This window comes from Bison bison, unplaced genomic scaffold, assembly GCF_000754665.1.
Source record: "Bison bison bison isolate TAMUID 2011002044 unplaced genomic scaffold, Bison_UMD1.0 scf7180017864485, whole genome shotgun sequence".
Classification (NCBI taxonomy): Eukaryota; Metazoa; Chordata; class Mammalia; order Artiodactyla; family Bovidae; genus Bison; species Bison bison.
Genome location: NW_011495045.1, coordinates 374,703 through 388,313, shown reverse-complemented (window position 1 = coordinate 388,313; position 13,611 = coordinate 374,703). Strand labels below are relative to the sequence as shown.

Sequence of the window (13,611 nt, the reverse complement as noted above, 5' to 3'; positions counted from 1 at the left end):
AGAAAACTAAGATCATGGCATCCGGTCCCATCACTTCATGGCAAATAGATGGGGAAACAGTGGAAACAGTGACTGACTTTATTTTTTTTTGGGCTCCAAAATCACTACAGATGGTGACTGCAGCCATGAAATTAAAAGACGCTTACTCCTTGGAAGAAAAGCTGTGACCAACCTAGACAGCATATTAAAAAGCAGAGACATTACTTTGCCATCTAGTCATCTAGTCCATCAAAGCTATGGTTTTTCCAGTAGTCGTGTGTGGATGTGAGAGTTGGACTGTAAAGCAAGCTGAGCACCGAAAAATTGACGCTTTTGAACTGTGTTGTTGGGGAAGACTCTTGAGAGTCCCTTGGACTGCAAGGAGGTCCAACCAGTCCATCCTAAAGGAAATCAGTCCTGAACATCATTGAAACTGCCTCATTGGAAGAGACCCTGATGATGAGAAAGATTGAAGGCAGGAAGAGAAGGGGACGACAGAGGATGAGATGGTTTTATGGTATCACCAACTTGATGAACATGAGTTTGAGCAAGCACTTGGAGTTGGTGATTGACAGGGAAGCGTGACGTGTTGCAATTCATGGGATCTCAAAAAATCAGACACGACTGAGCTACTGAACTGAACTGAAAGGTTTTGAAATCATACAGAGTCTGTTATCACTGTGGAATTATGTTAGAAATCGATATAAAAAGATACTTGAAAATAACACGCATATTTTCAAGTGCAGTGTGACATTTACCAAGAGAGATCTTTTGCTAGCCATTGAAAGCCTCAGGAAGGTTAAAAGACTGAAAAAACACAGAGAGTGATTGCAGAGAAGAAAGCATTTAAGTGAGCAATTAATATCAATATGATAAATTAATATCAAGGATACTTAAAAATCTCCATGCATTTGGTAATTAAATGTCTACTTTTAAATGATGGGTGTATCTAAGAAGCCATAACAAGGAAAGTTGGAAAATATTTGTAACAGGATAAAAATGAAAGGAAAATTTATTTCATGCAGCTGAAGCTGCTCAGTGCAACTAAATACAATGTGGAATATTAGATAAGGTATGAAAACAAATAATGGACACTAGCATAAGTGAAATTTGAACAAAACCTGAACTTTAGTTACTAATACTGTATCATATGGTAATTTCCTTTTTTTTTTTTTTAACAACATAATATTTCTTTACTTTCAGAATTGGTTTAGAAGTTTCAGGCCTCAATTTTTTTTCAAATATTAATAAAATAATAAGCTTTTAAGACTTTCAACAGTAATACTAGATGCCAGAATAATTGGACCTATATAAAGTTTTGAGTGAATATAAATTAGAAATCTAGCATTCTATTCATACTTAGTCAAACAAATGGGACCAAAATGTCATAAATTTTTTAGCTAAGCAAAAATTTGTAAAGTTTCTAAAACGTATATATTATACTTACTATTTATGTATGTATATGTGTGTGTGTATAAAAGCTTTTCGACTACACTTGATAAAGGCCTGAGAAAGAACAACAAAAAAAGAGACCAAGAAATTGGAAAGCATAAACTAAATGAAATGGGAGCGCTGAATTTATTAATTTAGTGTAAGGGATGGTGTAAGAAGCTCTGATTATTCAGTTTACAGATTTTTTTTAAAAGTTCAAGGCCAACTTTTAGATACTTTTAGTCAAAATTTGTGGATTTAAGTGATCCTCTCTTTACCTAATTTAGATGTTCATAGTTTCCAAGAGAATACGATTTTTACCAAGACTAGTTGAAAGGAATTTGTATATTGTAGTGTAATTGTAATTCTGTTGTAACTGACATACTAACCCATCTGTTGCCACATGTATGTTAGAGCCCTCAAAGTTTCTAGGGTTACTCTTTTCTTAAATGTCCACATAAAGTGTTTAGAGCCTCACTTTACTCATTAGTAGGGACTAGATAGTTCCACCCCCATTTAAGATTTGGCATCTTCTAGTTACATTTAGGGAAAATTCCTGAAGTCATCAATGCTATAGCCCAATTCTTTGCTGCCATATGATTTATATATATTGCTTTAAGTCTTGTCTGTGATTTCTCTGGGAACACTCCTTTTTCCTTTATTATCTAATATGCTGCTGCTAAGTCACTTCAGTCGTGTCTGACGCCACAGATGGCAGCCCACCAGGCTCCCCCGTCCCTGGGATTCTCCAGGCAAAAACACTGGAGTGGGTTGCCATTTCCTTCTCCAATGCATGAAAGTGAAAAGTGAAAGTGAAGTCGCTCAGTCGTGTCCAACTCTTCGCGACCCCATGGACTGCAGCCTACCAGGCTCCTCCGTCCATGGGATTTTCCAGGCAGGAGTACTAGAGTGGGGTGCCATTGCCTTCTCTGATTATCTAGTATACTACCCATAAAAAGATGTGTGTCACAGGCTGGCTGAAGATAAAGGGAATTTAGAGCATAGCAGAGAATAGGAAGAATTTGAAATGAATATTAGATGTTATTATAAAGAACAGGGAACAAATTCAAAATTAATTTGACATATTGTATTCTAAATTTCCTCAGTCACCTCGTTTACTTTGTGTTCTCCTTATGATTTACCTTTTTTTTTGGAAGGAGGCAGCACAATGTAGTCATTGAGAATGTGGGTTTTGGAGTTTCCGTTGCCTGGGTTCAAATCTTAACTTTGTGACTTACCATCTTTGTCACTTTAGTATCATTATTTAATGTTCTGTGTCAGTTTCCTCATCTGTAAAATGAATGTACTGGTTCCTACCTCACAGTGTTACTGTGAGACAATATATATAAACCACTTCAAATAGTATTCATTAAATCTTGTGATTATTACCAAATCACACACAGTTTCTAGGTCTGGTTCTTCTTCTGAGAGTATTAGGGTCCCCAGAACTCCTACTAAGACAAAACCCCTAAATCCTGTTAATTGCTAAGTTTCTTCAGATTAGGCCAGGCCCATCAAGATCCTTTCTTCAACAGGAGGACCCTTAATCCTAAGATGAAATAAGCATCTTCAATATAAGGCATGCAGAATTATAGTCATGTTTTGTTGCAGATGGATTTACCCCTTTTTATATTAGACCCTTCACATATATAACTGGTAAGAACTACTTTTTTAAAATGATAAATAAGAACCTACTTATCCCTGGTCATCAAATGTGGATTGATTTGCCTTTTCTTTTGTGAAAGCAGTCATAACTTTATTATTCATTTGGATAAAAATAATGGTTTAGGGATTTCTCTGGCAATCCAGTGGTTAAGACTTTGCACTTCCAATGCAGGAGGCCTGGACTCGATCTCTGTTTGGGGGTCTAAGATCCCACATGGCATGGCCTAAAAATAAATAAATGGTTTATATTGCTTTATTTTTTTCATCAGGTTACCCTTTGGTCTGTGATAGCCAGATGAAGGAGACTCCTGCATCATTTCCAGAGAGTGATAAAGAAGCCTTACAACTGGAGCAAGATTATGTCCATCGGGTTTATGAGGAAATTGCTAGGCACTTCAGCAGCACGAGACACACCCCTTGGCCACATATAGTCGAGTTTTTGAAAGCTTTGCCAAGTGGTTCATTAGTTGCTGATATTGGATGTGGAAATGGAAAGTATCTTGGCATCAATAACGAGTTATATATGGCAAGTAATTACCTTTTCTGGCTTTATTTTTGCTTTATTTGTAAAGGTTATCACCTTCCTCATGTTATAATGCTGTGTTTTTAGGTCATTGCAGAAAATTTATAACAGGTTGAAAATTAATGAACACTCTTATTCTTTTTTATTCCCCTAGAAATTTAGAGGCATGCCATTATTTGTAGTTTCTTGGCTTTTTGTTCCCTTTAGATTATGCTTTCTAAGAAGATTACTTTATCGGTAAAACTATCTTATATAACTTTATAGGTTATAAAAAGGATTTTTATTTATAGGAAACATTTTCTTTGCTTAGTTCCTCATAAGAAGTATAAAGTAGATACTTTGATCCATCTTTAATAATTGAAGAAATTGAGTCTCACAGAGTTTTTATATTATTTCCTTGGTATTTTATTATTGGGCTTACCTGGTGGCTCAGACAGTGAAGAATTTGCCTGCAATGTGGAAGACCTGGGTTTGATCCTTGGGTTGGGAAGATCCCCTGGAGGAAGGCATGGCAACCCACTCCAATGTTCTTGCCTGGAGAATCCCCATGGACAGAGGAGCCTGGCAGGCTACTGTCCATGGGGTCGCCAAGAGTCAGACACGACTGAGCAACTAAGAAGAAGTGAAAGTCGCTCAGTTGTGTCTGACTCTTTGTGACCCCATGGACTGTGTAGTTCATGGAATTCTCCAGGCCTGAATACTGGAGTGGGTAGCCTCTCCCTGTCTTAGAGGAGATAACTAGAACTTGAGCCCATGCCTTATGACTCCAAATCTAGTATTCTTTTACTCATAGTAGAAAAAAAGGTTAGTATTTATTGTCTTTCTGTTGAGAAAATTAAGCCTCAAGTAGATTAAAAATTTGACCAAGGTTATAGTGCTCTACCTAGGATTGAACCCACTTCTCTCTGATGCCAAAGTTTTCAGTTTTTACAATTTCCTTTTCTTAGGGATCACTTTTTTTTCCCTGCTATGTTAGGAAGTAGGAAGTTCTCCGTACATTACTGTGTTGTTTGTAAATACTCCTGTCCGCACTACTCTCTGAGGACTGGAGCTTCCCTTTCTCAAAGTTAGGGAAGGAAGGACTAGAGTAAGGGGATTATGTAAGGGGAATGAGAGCAGTTCACTCATGGGCTGTTGTAGTATGTCAGATTGCTTGTAATCTTTACCTCATCCTAGATATTATACACCTACATAAAGAAAGAAAGGTAATATGCAGTTGAGGAAAGGTAGACTTTCTTCATTAAGAGGCAGACAAAAGAATTGCTTTTCATAAAAATAAGACATAAGTATTCATATATTGCCATCATGCTTACAACTAAATTTTAGTTTATAAAGAATAAGGTCTTGTGAATTAACTTTGTTTATATTTAAGAGGAGATAGGTTTTAGATTTGTCACAGCTCTAACCATAGTTTCAAACAATATATCTTCTGATGTTTTAATCTTAAGGTACTGTCCAAAAATGTTTTTCAGTGAGTTCTGCTTTTACACTTTCTTGATGGTAACCTACGGCTTTATCTAGTCAGGTATCATCACAGTGAAACTAGGTTGAAGTTAGCCACATTGATTCAGTCACAGTATAACATTATCCTTTTACAGTCGAGACAAATGATTTCTTGATAATCTGAACGAAGAATCTAAAGCTGATTCAAGAAGGAATATATTCAGAAGAATTAGAAAATCATAAGTGCCCTCACTCTCCATTATCTGCATTCATTTCATCTGTGGCAGGCTGCATGTATTCTTTTCTTTCTGCTCTTCTACTGCCATTTTCTGACCTTAGAGAAGGCTTGGTAGATGTTGTTCATGAATGAATGAAAACTGCTTGTCTGGGTTGGAGTTAGGGTTTTCATTATACAAGAAATGGAATTATGTATGATAAAAGAGAAACCTACTCTTTTAAGCTGCTGAGGCTCCAACCTGGATGGAGCAATGATATTTGAGTGTATTTTGAACAGCATCTTTGAGCATGAAAACACATGCGTTTCTTGACATTCATGAGACGATGTGACCTGAGACATTATTCTAAGTATTCAAATGTAGGATAGTCTCAAAATCTAAAAAAATTATTAGTGTCACTGTTTTATATAGTTTCTAACAAAGTACATTTTTTAAATCCTAGCTTGGGTTCTCTTAGAAATAGTTTTATGAACAACTATTCATTTCTTTTAGAAGTAAATCTGTTCTTTTCCTATCTGAGGTATGCATGCACTTTTTCTTTTGCTATTTAACTCAAAAGTTCTATATTCTGGCTAAGAAACACTTCTTTTTCAGACTTTTTCATTCCTAGCATCAGCATTAGCTGTTGGCTTTATTTTCAGAGTTAAAATTTACCAAAAAGATTTTATACCTTCAAGAAACTTATGGCCTTTATAATTGTACCAATAATAGATGAGATATGCATACCCAGAGCTTGGCCTAGCTTATTTACCAAGTGATGTTTTGTGCATTGTTCTTAAGTACTTTTAGTCCAGATGTATTTCTTAGATAAATAATTAATATTTGGTATGAACTTTCTTGGTTGTTATAAATAGTTGAGATTACAAATTTAGTAAAATAATAATAATGTCAGGTATCTATAATGGTAAGAATTGAAGATATGATTATATAGGTTTCTTTTATACATTTCTATTTTTGTTTGGCTTTGCTTTTTAACTGTTGACTGCTCAGTAAAGAAAGGAACAGAAAGGATCTAACAGTGTCAAGTACCTGCTGTGTGCTAAGTGATATAATGGGGAAGTGGGAAAGCTGACACTTGATCAGGTTATGACATGCTCAGGATTACAAGGTGTCAGGACAAGTTTTAACCTCATTTCCAACTGTAGAGTTCATACTGTGTGGCATTCTAAGAAGAGAGATACCTTAGAGGCTAGCTATGGTGACAGCATCAGGCTGTTAGCTCAGACACAGCAGGGCTGTCTGATGTCCACTTACTTACACATAAAAGAAACTTATTAATGGTTTGTTGAATAGTGAGGAGCAAATCTATGAATTCACCTTCAATTTCTTACATGAAATTGAAGAATACCACATTATATATATATATATATATATATATGATGTGATCTATAATCTTGAAGGAAATGTGACAACCTCAAAATGCATGGTCTTTTAACTCAGTGGGGTACCCTAACTCAGAGTACGTTACATGGACTTCTCTTCGTATCTAGAATTCAGGACAAGAATCTTGTGCATCCTTTGTTTCATATAGCAATAATAACTAACATTTGCATAGTGCTTTTATGGTTATTTAAATATTTAATATGAATTATTTCATTTGATTCTCATGCTAACCCTGAAAAGCAGGTATTTTTATAATGAGAAAACAGAGGCTCTGAGAGATTAGCTAACTATTACTCAAGACAGAATTCAGATCAAGAGTTTAATATGATCTTTTCATTGTACTTTATGCCTTTGCTTATTTCTCTGCCCTTTAAACTATATGTTGACAATCTGATTTTCCTATAATTGCATGTTTTCTCAGTAGTTCTTAATATGCTCTCTATTTTTAAAGTTTATTTTTTATTGAAGGATAATTGCTTTATAGGATTTTATTGTTTTCTGTCAAACCTCAATATTAATCAGCCATAGGTATACATTTATCCCCTACCTTTTGAATCTCCCTCCCATCTCCCGCCCCATTCCACCCCTCTAGGTTGATACAGAGCCCCTATTTGAGTTTCCTGAGCCATACAGCAAATTCCTGTTGGCTGTCTATTTTACATATGGTAAGATAAGTTTCCGTGTTACTGTTTCCATACATCTTACCTTCTCCTTCCCTTCCCCCATGTCCATAAGTCTACTCTCTATGTCTGTTTCTCCACTTCTGTCCTATAAATAAATTCTTGAGTACCATTTTTCTAGATTCCATATATATGCATTAGAATATTATATTTATCTTTCTCTGACTCATTTCACTCTGTATAATAGGTTCTAGGTTCATCCACCGCATCAGAACTGACTCAAATGTGTTCCTTTTTATGGCTGAGTAATATTCCATTGTGTACGTGTACCACAACGTCTTTATCCATTCATCTGTTGATGGACATCTAGGTTGCTTCCATGTTCTAGCTATTGTAAATAGTGCTGCAGTGAACAATGGGATACATGTGTCTTTTTCGATTTTGGTTTCCTCAGGGTATATGCCTAGGAGTGGGATTGCTGGTTTTATTCCTAGTTTTTTCAGGAATCTCCATACTGTCTTCCATAGTAGCTGTATCAATTTTTATTCCCACCAACAGTGCAAGAGCATTCCCTTTTCTCCACACCCACTCCACCGTTTATTGTTTGTAGACTTTTTGATGATGGCCATTCTGACCGGTATAAGGTGATATCTCATTGTAGTTTTGATTTGCATTTCTCTAATAATGAATGATGTTGAGCATCTTTTCATGTGTTTGTTAGCCATCTGTATGTTTTCTTTGGAGAAATGTCTGTTTAGGTCTTTTTCCCACTTTTTGATTGGGTTGTTTGTTTTTCTGGCATTGAGTTATATGAGCTGCTTGTATGTTTTGGACGTTAATCCTTTGTCAGTTTTTTCATTTGCTATTATTTTCTCCCATTCTGATGGTTGTCTTTTCACCTTGCTTATAGTTTCCTTTGCTATGCAAAAACTTTTAAGTTTAATCAGGTCTCACTTTTTTACTTTTGTCTTTATTTCTGTTACTCTAGGAGGTGGGTCATAGAGGATCTTGCTTTGATTTGTCATCAAGTGTTCTGCCTATGTTTTACTCTAAGAGTTTTGTAGTTTCTGTTTTTACATTTAGGTCTTTAATCCATTTTGAGTTTATCTTTGTGTATGGTGTTAGGAAGTGTTCTAATTTCATTCTTTTACATGTAGCTGTCCAGTTTTCCCAGCACCTTTTATTGAAGAGGCTGTCTTTGCCCCATTGTATGGTCTTGCTTCCTTTGTTGAAAATAAGGTATCCATAGGTGCATGGGTTTATTTCTGGGCTTTCTATCTTGTTCCATTGGTCTGTATTTCTGTTTTTGTGCCAGTACCATACTGTCTTGATGACTGTAGCTTTGTAGTATAATCTGATGTCAGGAAGATTGATTCCTCCAGCTGCATTCTCATGACTGCTTTGGCTATTTGGGGTCTTTTATGTTTCCATATAAATTGTGAGCATTTTGTTCTAGTTCTGTGAAAAATGCCATTGGTAATTTGATAGGGATCACATTGACTCTGTAGATTGAATTTGATAGTATAGTCATTTTCACAATATTGATTCTTCCTACCCAGGAACATGGAATATCTCTCCATCTGATTATGTCATCTTTGATTTCTTTCATTAGTGTCTTATAATTTTCTTTGTACAGTTCTTTTGTCTCCTTAGGTAAGTTTATTCCTAAATATTTAATTCTTTTTGTTGCAATGGTGAATGGCATTGATTCCTTAATTTCTCTGATTTTTCATTGTTAGTATATAGAAATGCAAGTGATTTCTGTGTATTGATTTTGTATCCCACAACTTTGCTAAACTCACTGATCAGCTCTAGTAATTTTCTGATACTATCTTTAGGATTTTCTATGTACAGTATCATGTCATCTGTAAACAGTGAGAGCTTAAATTCTTCTTTTCCAAACTGGATTCATTTTATTTCTTTTTCTTTTCTGATTGCTTTAGCTAGGACTTCCAGAACTATGTTGAATAATAGTAATGAAAGTGGACACTCTTGTCTTGTTCCTGATCTTCGACTAGGGAATGCTTTCAGTTTTTCACCACTGAGAATAATGTTTGCTGTAGGCTTATCTTACATGGCCTTTACCAAGTTGAGGTAGGTTCCTTCTGTGCCCATTAGTTGAAGACGTTTATTCATAAATACACAGAAGAACTGTACAAAAAAGATCTTCACAACCCAGATAATCACGATGGTGTGATCACTGACCTAGAGCCAGACATCCTGGAATGTGAAGTCAAGGGGGCCTTAGAAAGCATCACTACGAACAAAGCTAGTGGAGGTGATGGAATTCCAGTTGAGCTATTTTAAATCCTGAAATATGATGCTGTGAAAGTGCTGCACTCAATATGCCAGCAAATTTGGAAAACTCAGCAGTGGCCACAGGACTGGAATAGGTCAGTTTTTATTCCAATCCCAAAGAAAGGCAATATCAAAGAATGCTCAAACTACTGCACAATTGCACTCATCCCACACACTAGGAAAGTAATGCTCAAAATTCTCCAAGCCAGGCTTCAGCAATATGTGAACCGTGAACTTCCAGTTGTTCAAGCTGGTTTTAGAAAAGGCAGAGGAACCAGATATCAAATTGCCAACATCCACTGGATCATGGAAAAAGCAAGAGAGTTCCAGAAAAACATCTATTTCTGCTTTATTGACTATGCCAAAGCCTTTGACTGTGTGGATCACAATAAACTGTGGAAAATTCTGAAAGAAATGGGAATACCAGACCACCTGATCTGCCTCTTGAGAAATCTGTATGCAGGTCAGGAAGCAACAGTTAGAACTGGACATGGAACAACAGACTGGTTCCAAATAGGAAAAGGAGTAGGTCAAGGCTGTATATTGTCACCCTGCTTGTTTAACTTATAAGCAGAGTACATATGAGAAACGCTGGTCTGGAAGAAGCACAAGCTGGAATCAGGATTGCCGGGAGAAATATCAATAACCTCAGATATGCAGATGACACCATCCTTATGGCAGAAAGTGAAGAACTAAAAAGCCTCTTGATGAAGGTGAAAGAGGAGAGTGAAAACTTTGGCTTAAAGCTCAACATTCAGAAAACGAAGATCATGGCATCTGGTCCCATCACTTCATGGGAAATAGATGGGGAACAGTGGAAACAGTGTCAGACTTTATTTTTGGGGACTCTAAAATCACTGCAGATGGTGACTGCAGCCGTGAAATTAAAAGGTGCTTACTCCTTGGAAGAAAAGTTATGACCAACCTAGATAGCATATTGAAAAGCAGAGGCATTACTTTGCCAACAAAACTTCGTCTAGTCAAGTTATGGTTTTTCCAGTGGTCATGTATGGATGTGAGAGTTGGACTGTGAAGAAAGCTGAGCGCTGAAGAATTGATGCTATTGAACTGTGGTGTTGGAGAAGACTCTTGAGAGTCCCTTGGACTGCAAGGAGATCCAACCAGTCCATTCTGAAGGAGATCAGCCCTGGGATTTCTTTGGAAGCAATGATGCTAAAGCTGAAACTCCAGTACCTTGGCCACCTCATGTAAAGAGTTGACTCATTGGAAAAGACTCTGATGCTGGGAGGGGTTGGGGGCAGGAGGAGAAGGGGATGACAGAGGATGAGATGGCTGGATGGCATCACTGACTCGATGGATGTGAGTCTCAGTGAACTCCGGGAGTTGGTGATGGACAGTGAGGCCTGGCCTGCTGCAATTCATGGGGTCGCAAAGAGTCGGACATGACTGAGCGACTGAACTGAACTGAATTCATAAATGGGTGCTGAATTTTGTCAAAGGCTTTTTCTGCATCTATTTAGATTATCATATGTTTTTTATCTTTCAATTTGTTAATATGATGTATCACATTGATTGATTTGCATATATTGAAGAATCCTTGCATTCCTGGAATAAACCCAACTTGATCATGGTGTATGATATGTTGCTGTTTTGATATGTTTTGATATGTTGCTGAATTCTGTTTGCTAAAATTTTGTTGAGGATTTTTGCATCTATGGTCATCAGTGATATGTAGTTTTCTTTTTTTTGTATTGTCTTTGTCTGGTTTTGGTATCACGGTGATGGTGTCCTCGTAGAATGAATTTGGAAGTGTTCCTTCCTCTGTAATCTTTTGGAAGAGTTTTAGAAGAATAGGCATTAGCACTTCTTTAAAGGTTTGATAGATTCTCCTATGAAGCCATCTGGTCCTGGGCTTTTTTTGGGGGGGAGATTTTTGATCACAGTTTCAATTTCAGTGCTTGTAATTGTGTTTTTCATAATTTCTATTTCTTCCTGGTTCAGTCTTGGAAGATTGGACTTTTCTAAGAATCTGTCCATTTCTCCCAAACTATCCATTTTATTGCCATATAGTTGTTGCTGGGAAAGATTGAGGGCAGGAGGAGAAGGGGACGACAGAGAATGAGATGGTTGGATGGCATCACTGACACAATGGACATTGGTTTGGGTGGACTCTGGGAGTTGGTGATGGACAGGGTGGCCTGGCGTGCTGTGGTTCATGGGGTCACAAAGAGTCGGACACGACCAAGCAACTGAACTGAATAGTCTCTTGTAATCTTTGTATTTCTGCAATGTCTATTGTAACCTCTCCTTTTCATTTCTAATTTTGTTGATTTGATTCTTCTCTCTTTTTTTCTTGATGAAGGCTTGTCAATTTTGTTTATCTTCTCAAAGAACCAGCTTTTGGTTTTATTAATCTTTACTATTGTTTCTTTTTTTTTTTCCCCATTTATTTCTGCTCAGATCCTTATGATTTCTTTCCTTCTACTAATTTTGAGGGTTTTTTGTTCTTCTTTTTCCAGTTGTTTTAGGTGTAAAGTTAGGTTGGCTCTTCAGTGTTTTTCTTGTTTCTTGAGGTAGGATTATATTTCTATAAACTTCCCTCTTAGAACTGCTTTTGCTGAGTCCCATAGGTTTTGAGTTGTCATGTTTTCATTGTTATTTGTTTCTAGAGTTAGTAGTATTTGCTATGGATTAGATGTGAGGTCCCCCAGAGAATGAGGAGTCAGATGCCTGGCTTTATGTTCTGAGCAGCTAGATGGATAGTGCTGTCATCTTTAATGACCCTTGTCAAGTTGGTTTAGCCAGAATGCCCTGATGTTTCCTCTTAGTGATTTTTCATCCACAGTCCCCAACTCTTCTCCGGATCTCGTGGCTGACCATATGGAGAACAGCATCTGAAACTCAGATGTGGTACCTATCCTTCTAATTCATGCTGAGCCCAGTAGAGTGGAGATGGGAGAGGCTGGATGGTCTGTTCCTAGACTGTCCCCACCCCAAAACCATTTCCCAGGGTGCCTGCCTTGGAAGGGACTGTAGGGACCCACACGCAGAAAACACTGCTTAGTTTGATATTTAAATCTGGCATACCAGAAATAACTTTCCTTTTTCCTGCACCACCGTCTCTTAGTCTATGCTCACAAAATGCTGGCTTAACAAAAACTAAGGCAGATTACACAGAAAAGAACCACAGAACCAGTGGGAGCCAGACTTGAGAGGGTGGCTCATGTGCTCTATACTTTTAAGAAATAAAAACAGTATAGGCACAACTCAGAAAATGGGTGAAGTAAAATATATTCCCTTATAATCCTAATGCCGTAATAAACAAGTTTATTGTGAAGATATCCTTTTAGTGTTCTTTTCCTATATTTTGTTTAATGTAGTCATGAGTATGCATACAATTTGATAACTCAAATATATCACTTAATATTTCTGTCTTGATATGTAGTCTTATATAGTTCCTGGACTTTATAATATTCTAAGATGTGGCTATAACTTGACATTTGGTTGTATTCAGTTTGGAGCTACTAAATAACACTGTAGTGAACATGTATATTAAATACAAATGTGACAAGAGGAAGAACATGAATTTTTAGAGTGTAACAGACCTGGGTTTAAATCCCTGCACCCACTTTACTACTGCTCAACTTAGGGCAAATTACTTATATTCTTTGAGATGGAGTTTTCTCATCAGGAATATGGTAATAATAATATCTGACTCACAGTATATTATCAGAGTTAAATACATTTTTTTATTGAAGTATAATTGCTTTATGATGTTATATTAATGTACCCCAGTGTTCACTGCAGCACTGTTTACAATACCCAAGACATGGAAGCAACCTAAATGTTCATTAACAGATGAAGGAAGATGTGGTCTATATATCCAATGGAATAGTATGCAGCTATGAAAAGGAACGAAATTGGGTCATTTGTAGAGATGTGGATGGACCTGGAGTCTGTCATACAGAGTAAAGTAAGTCAGAAAAGAAAAACAAATACCATATATTAATGCATATATGTGGAATTTAGAAAAATAGTAGATTTGCAGAATAGGAATAGAGATGGAGACATA

At 36.7% G+C, this 13,611-nt stretch overlaps 1 protein-coding gene across 1 annotated transcript in view; it reads left to right on the top strand.

The window, feature by feature from the left end:
• Positions 1–13,611, top strand: part of ALKBH8 (alkB, alkylation repair homolog 8 (E. coli)) — a 114,504-nt gene that overhangs the window by 73,693 nt on the left and 27,200 nt on the right. The window contains exon 8 of the mRNA XM_010862922.1: positions 3,345–3,601. Within this exon, the coding sequence (XP_010861224.1) occupies positions 3,345–3,601 (257 nt within the window). The remainder of the gene's footprint in view (positions 1–3,344; positions 3,602–13,611) is intronic.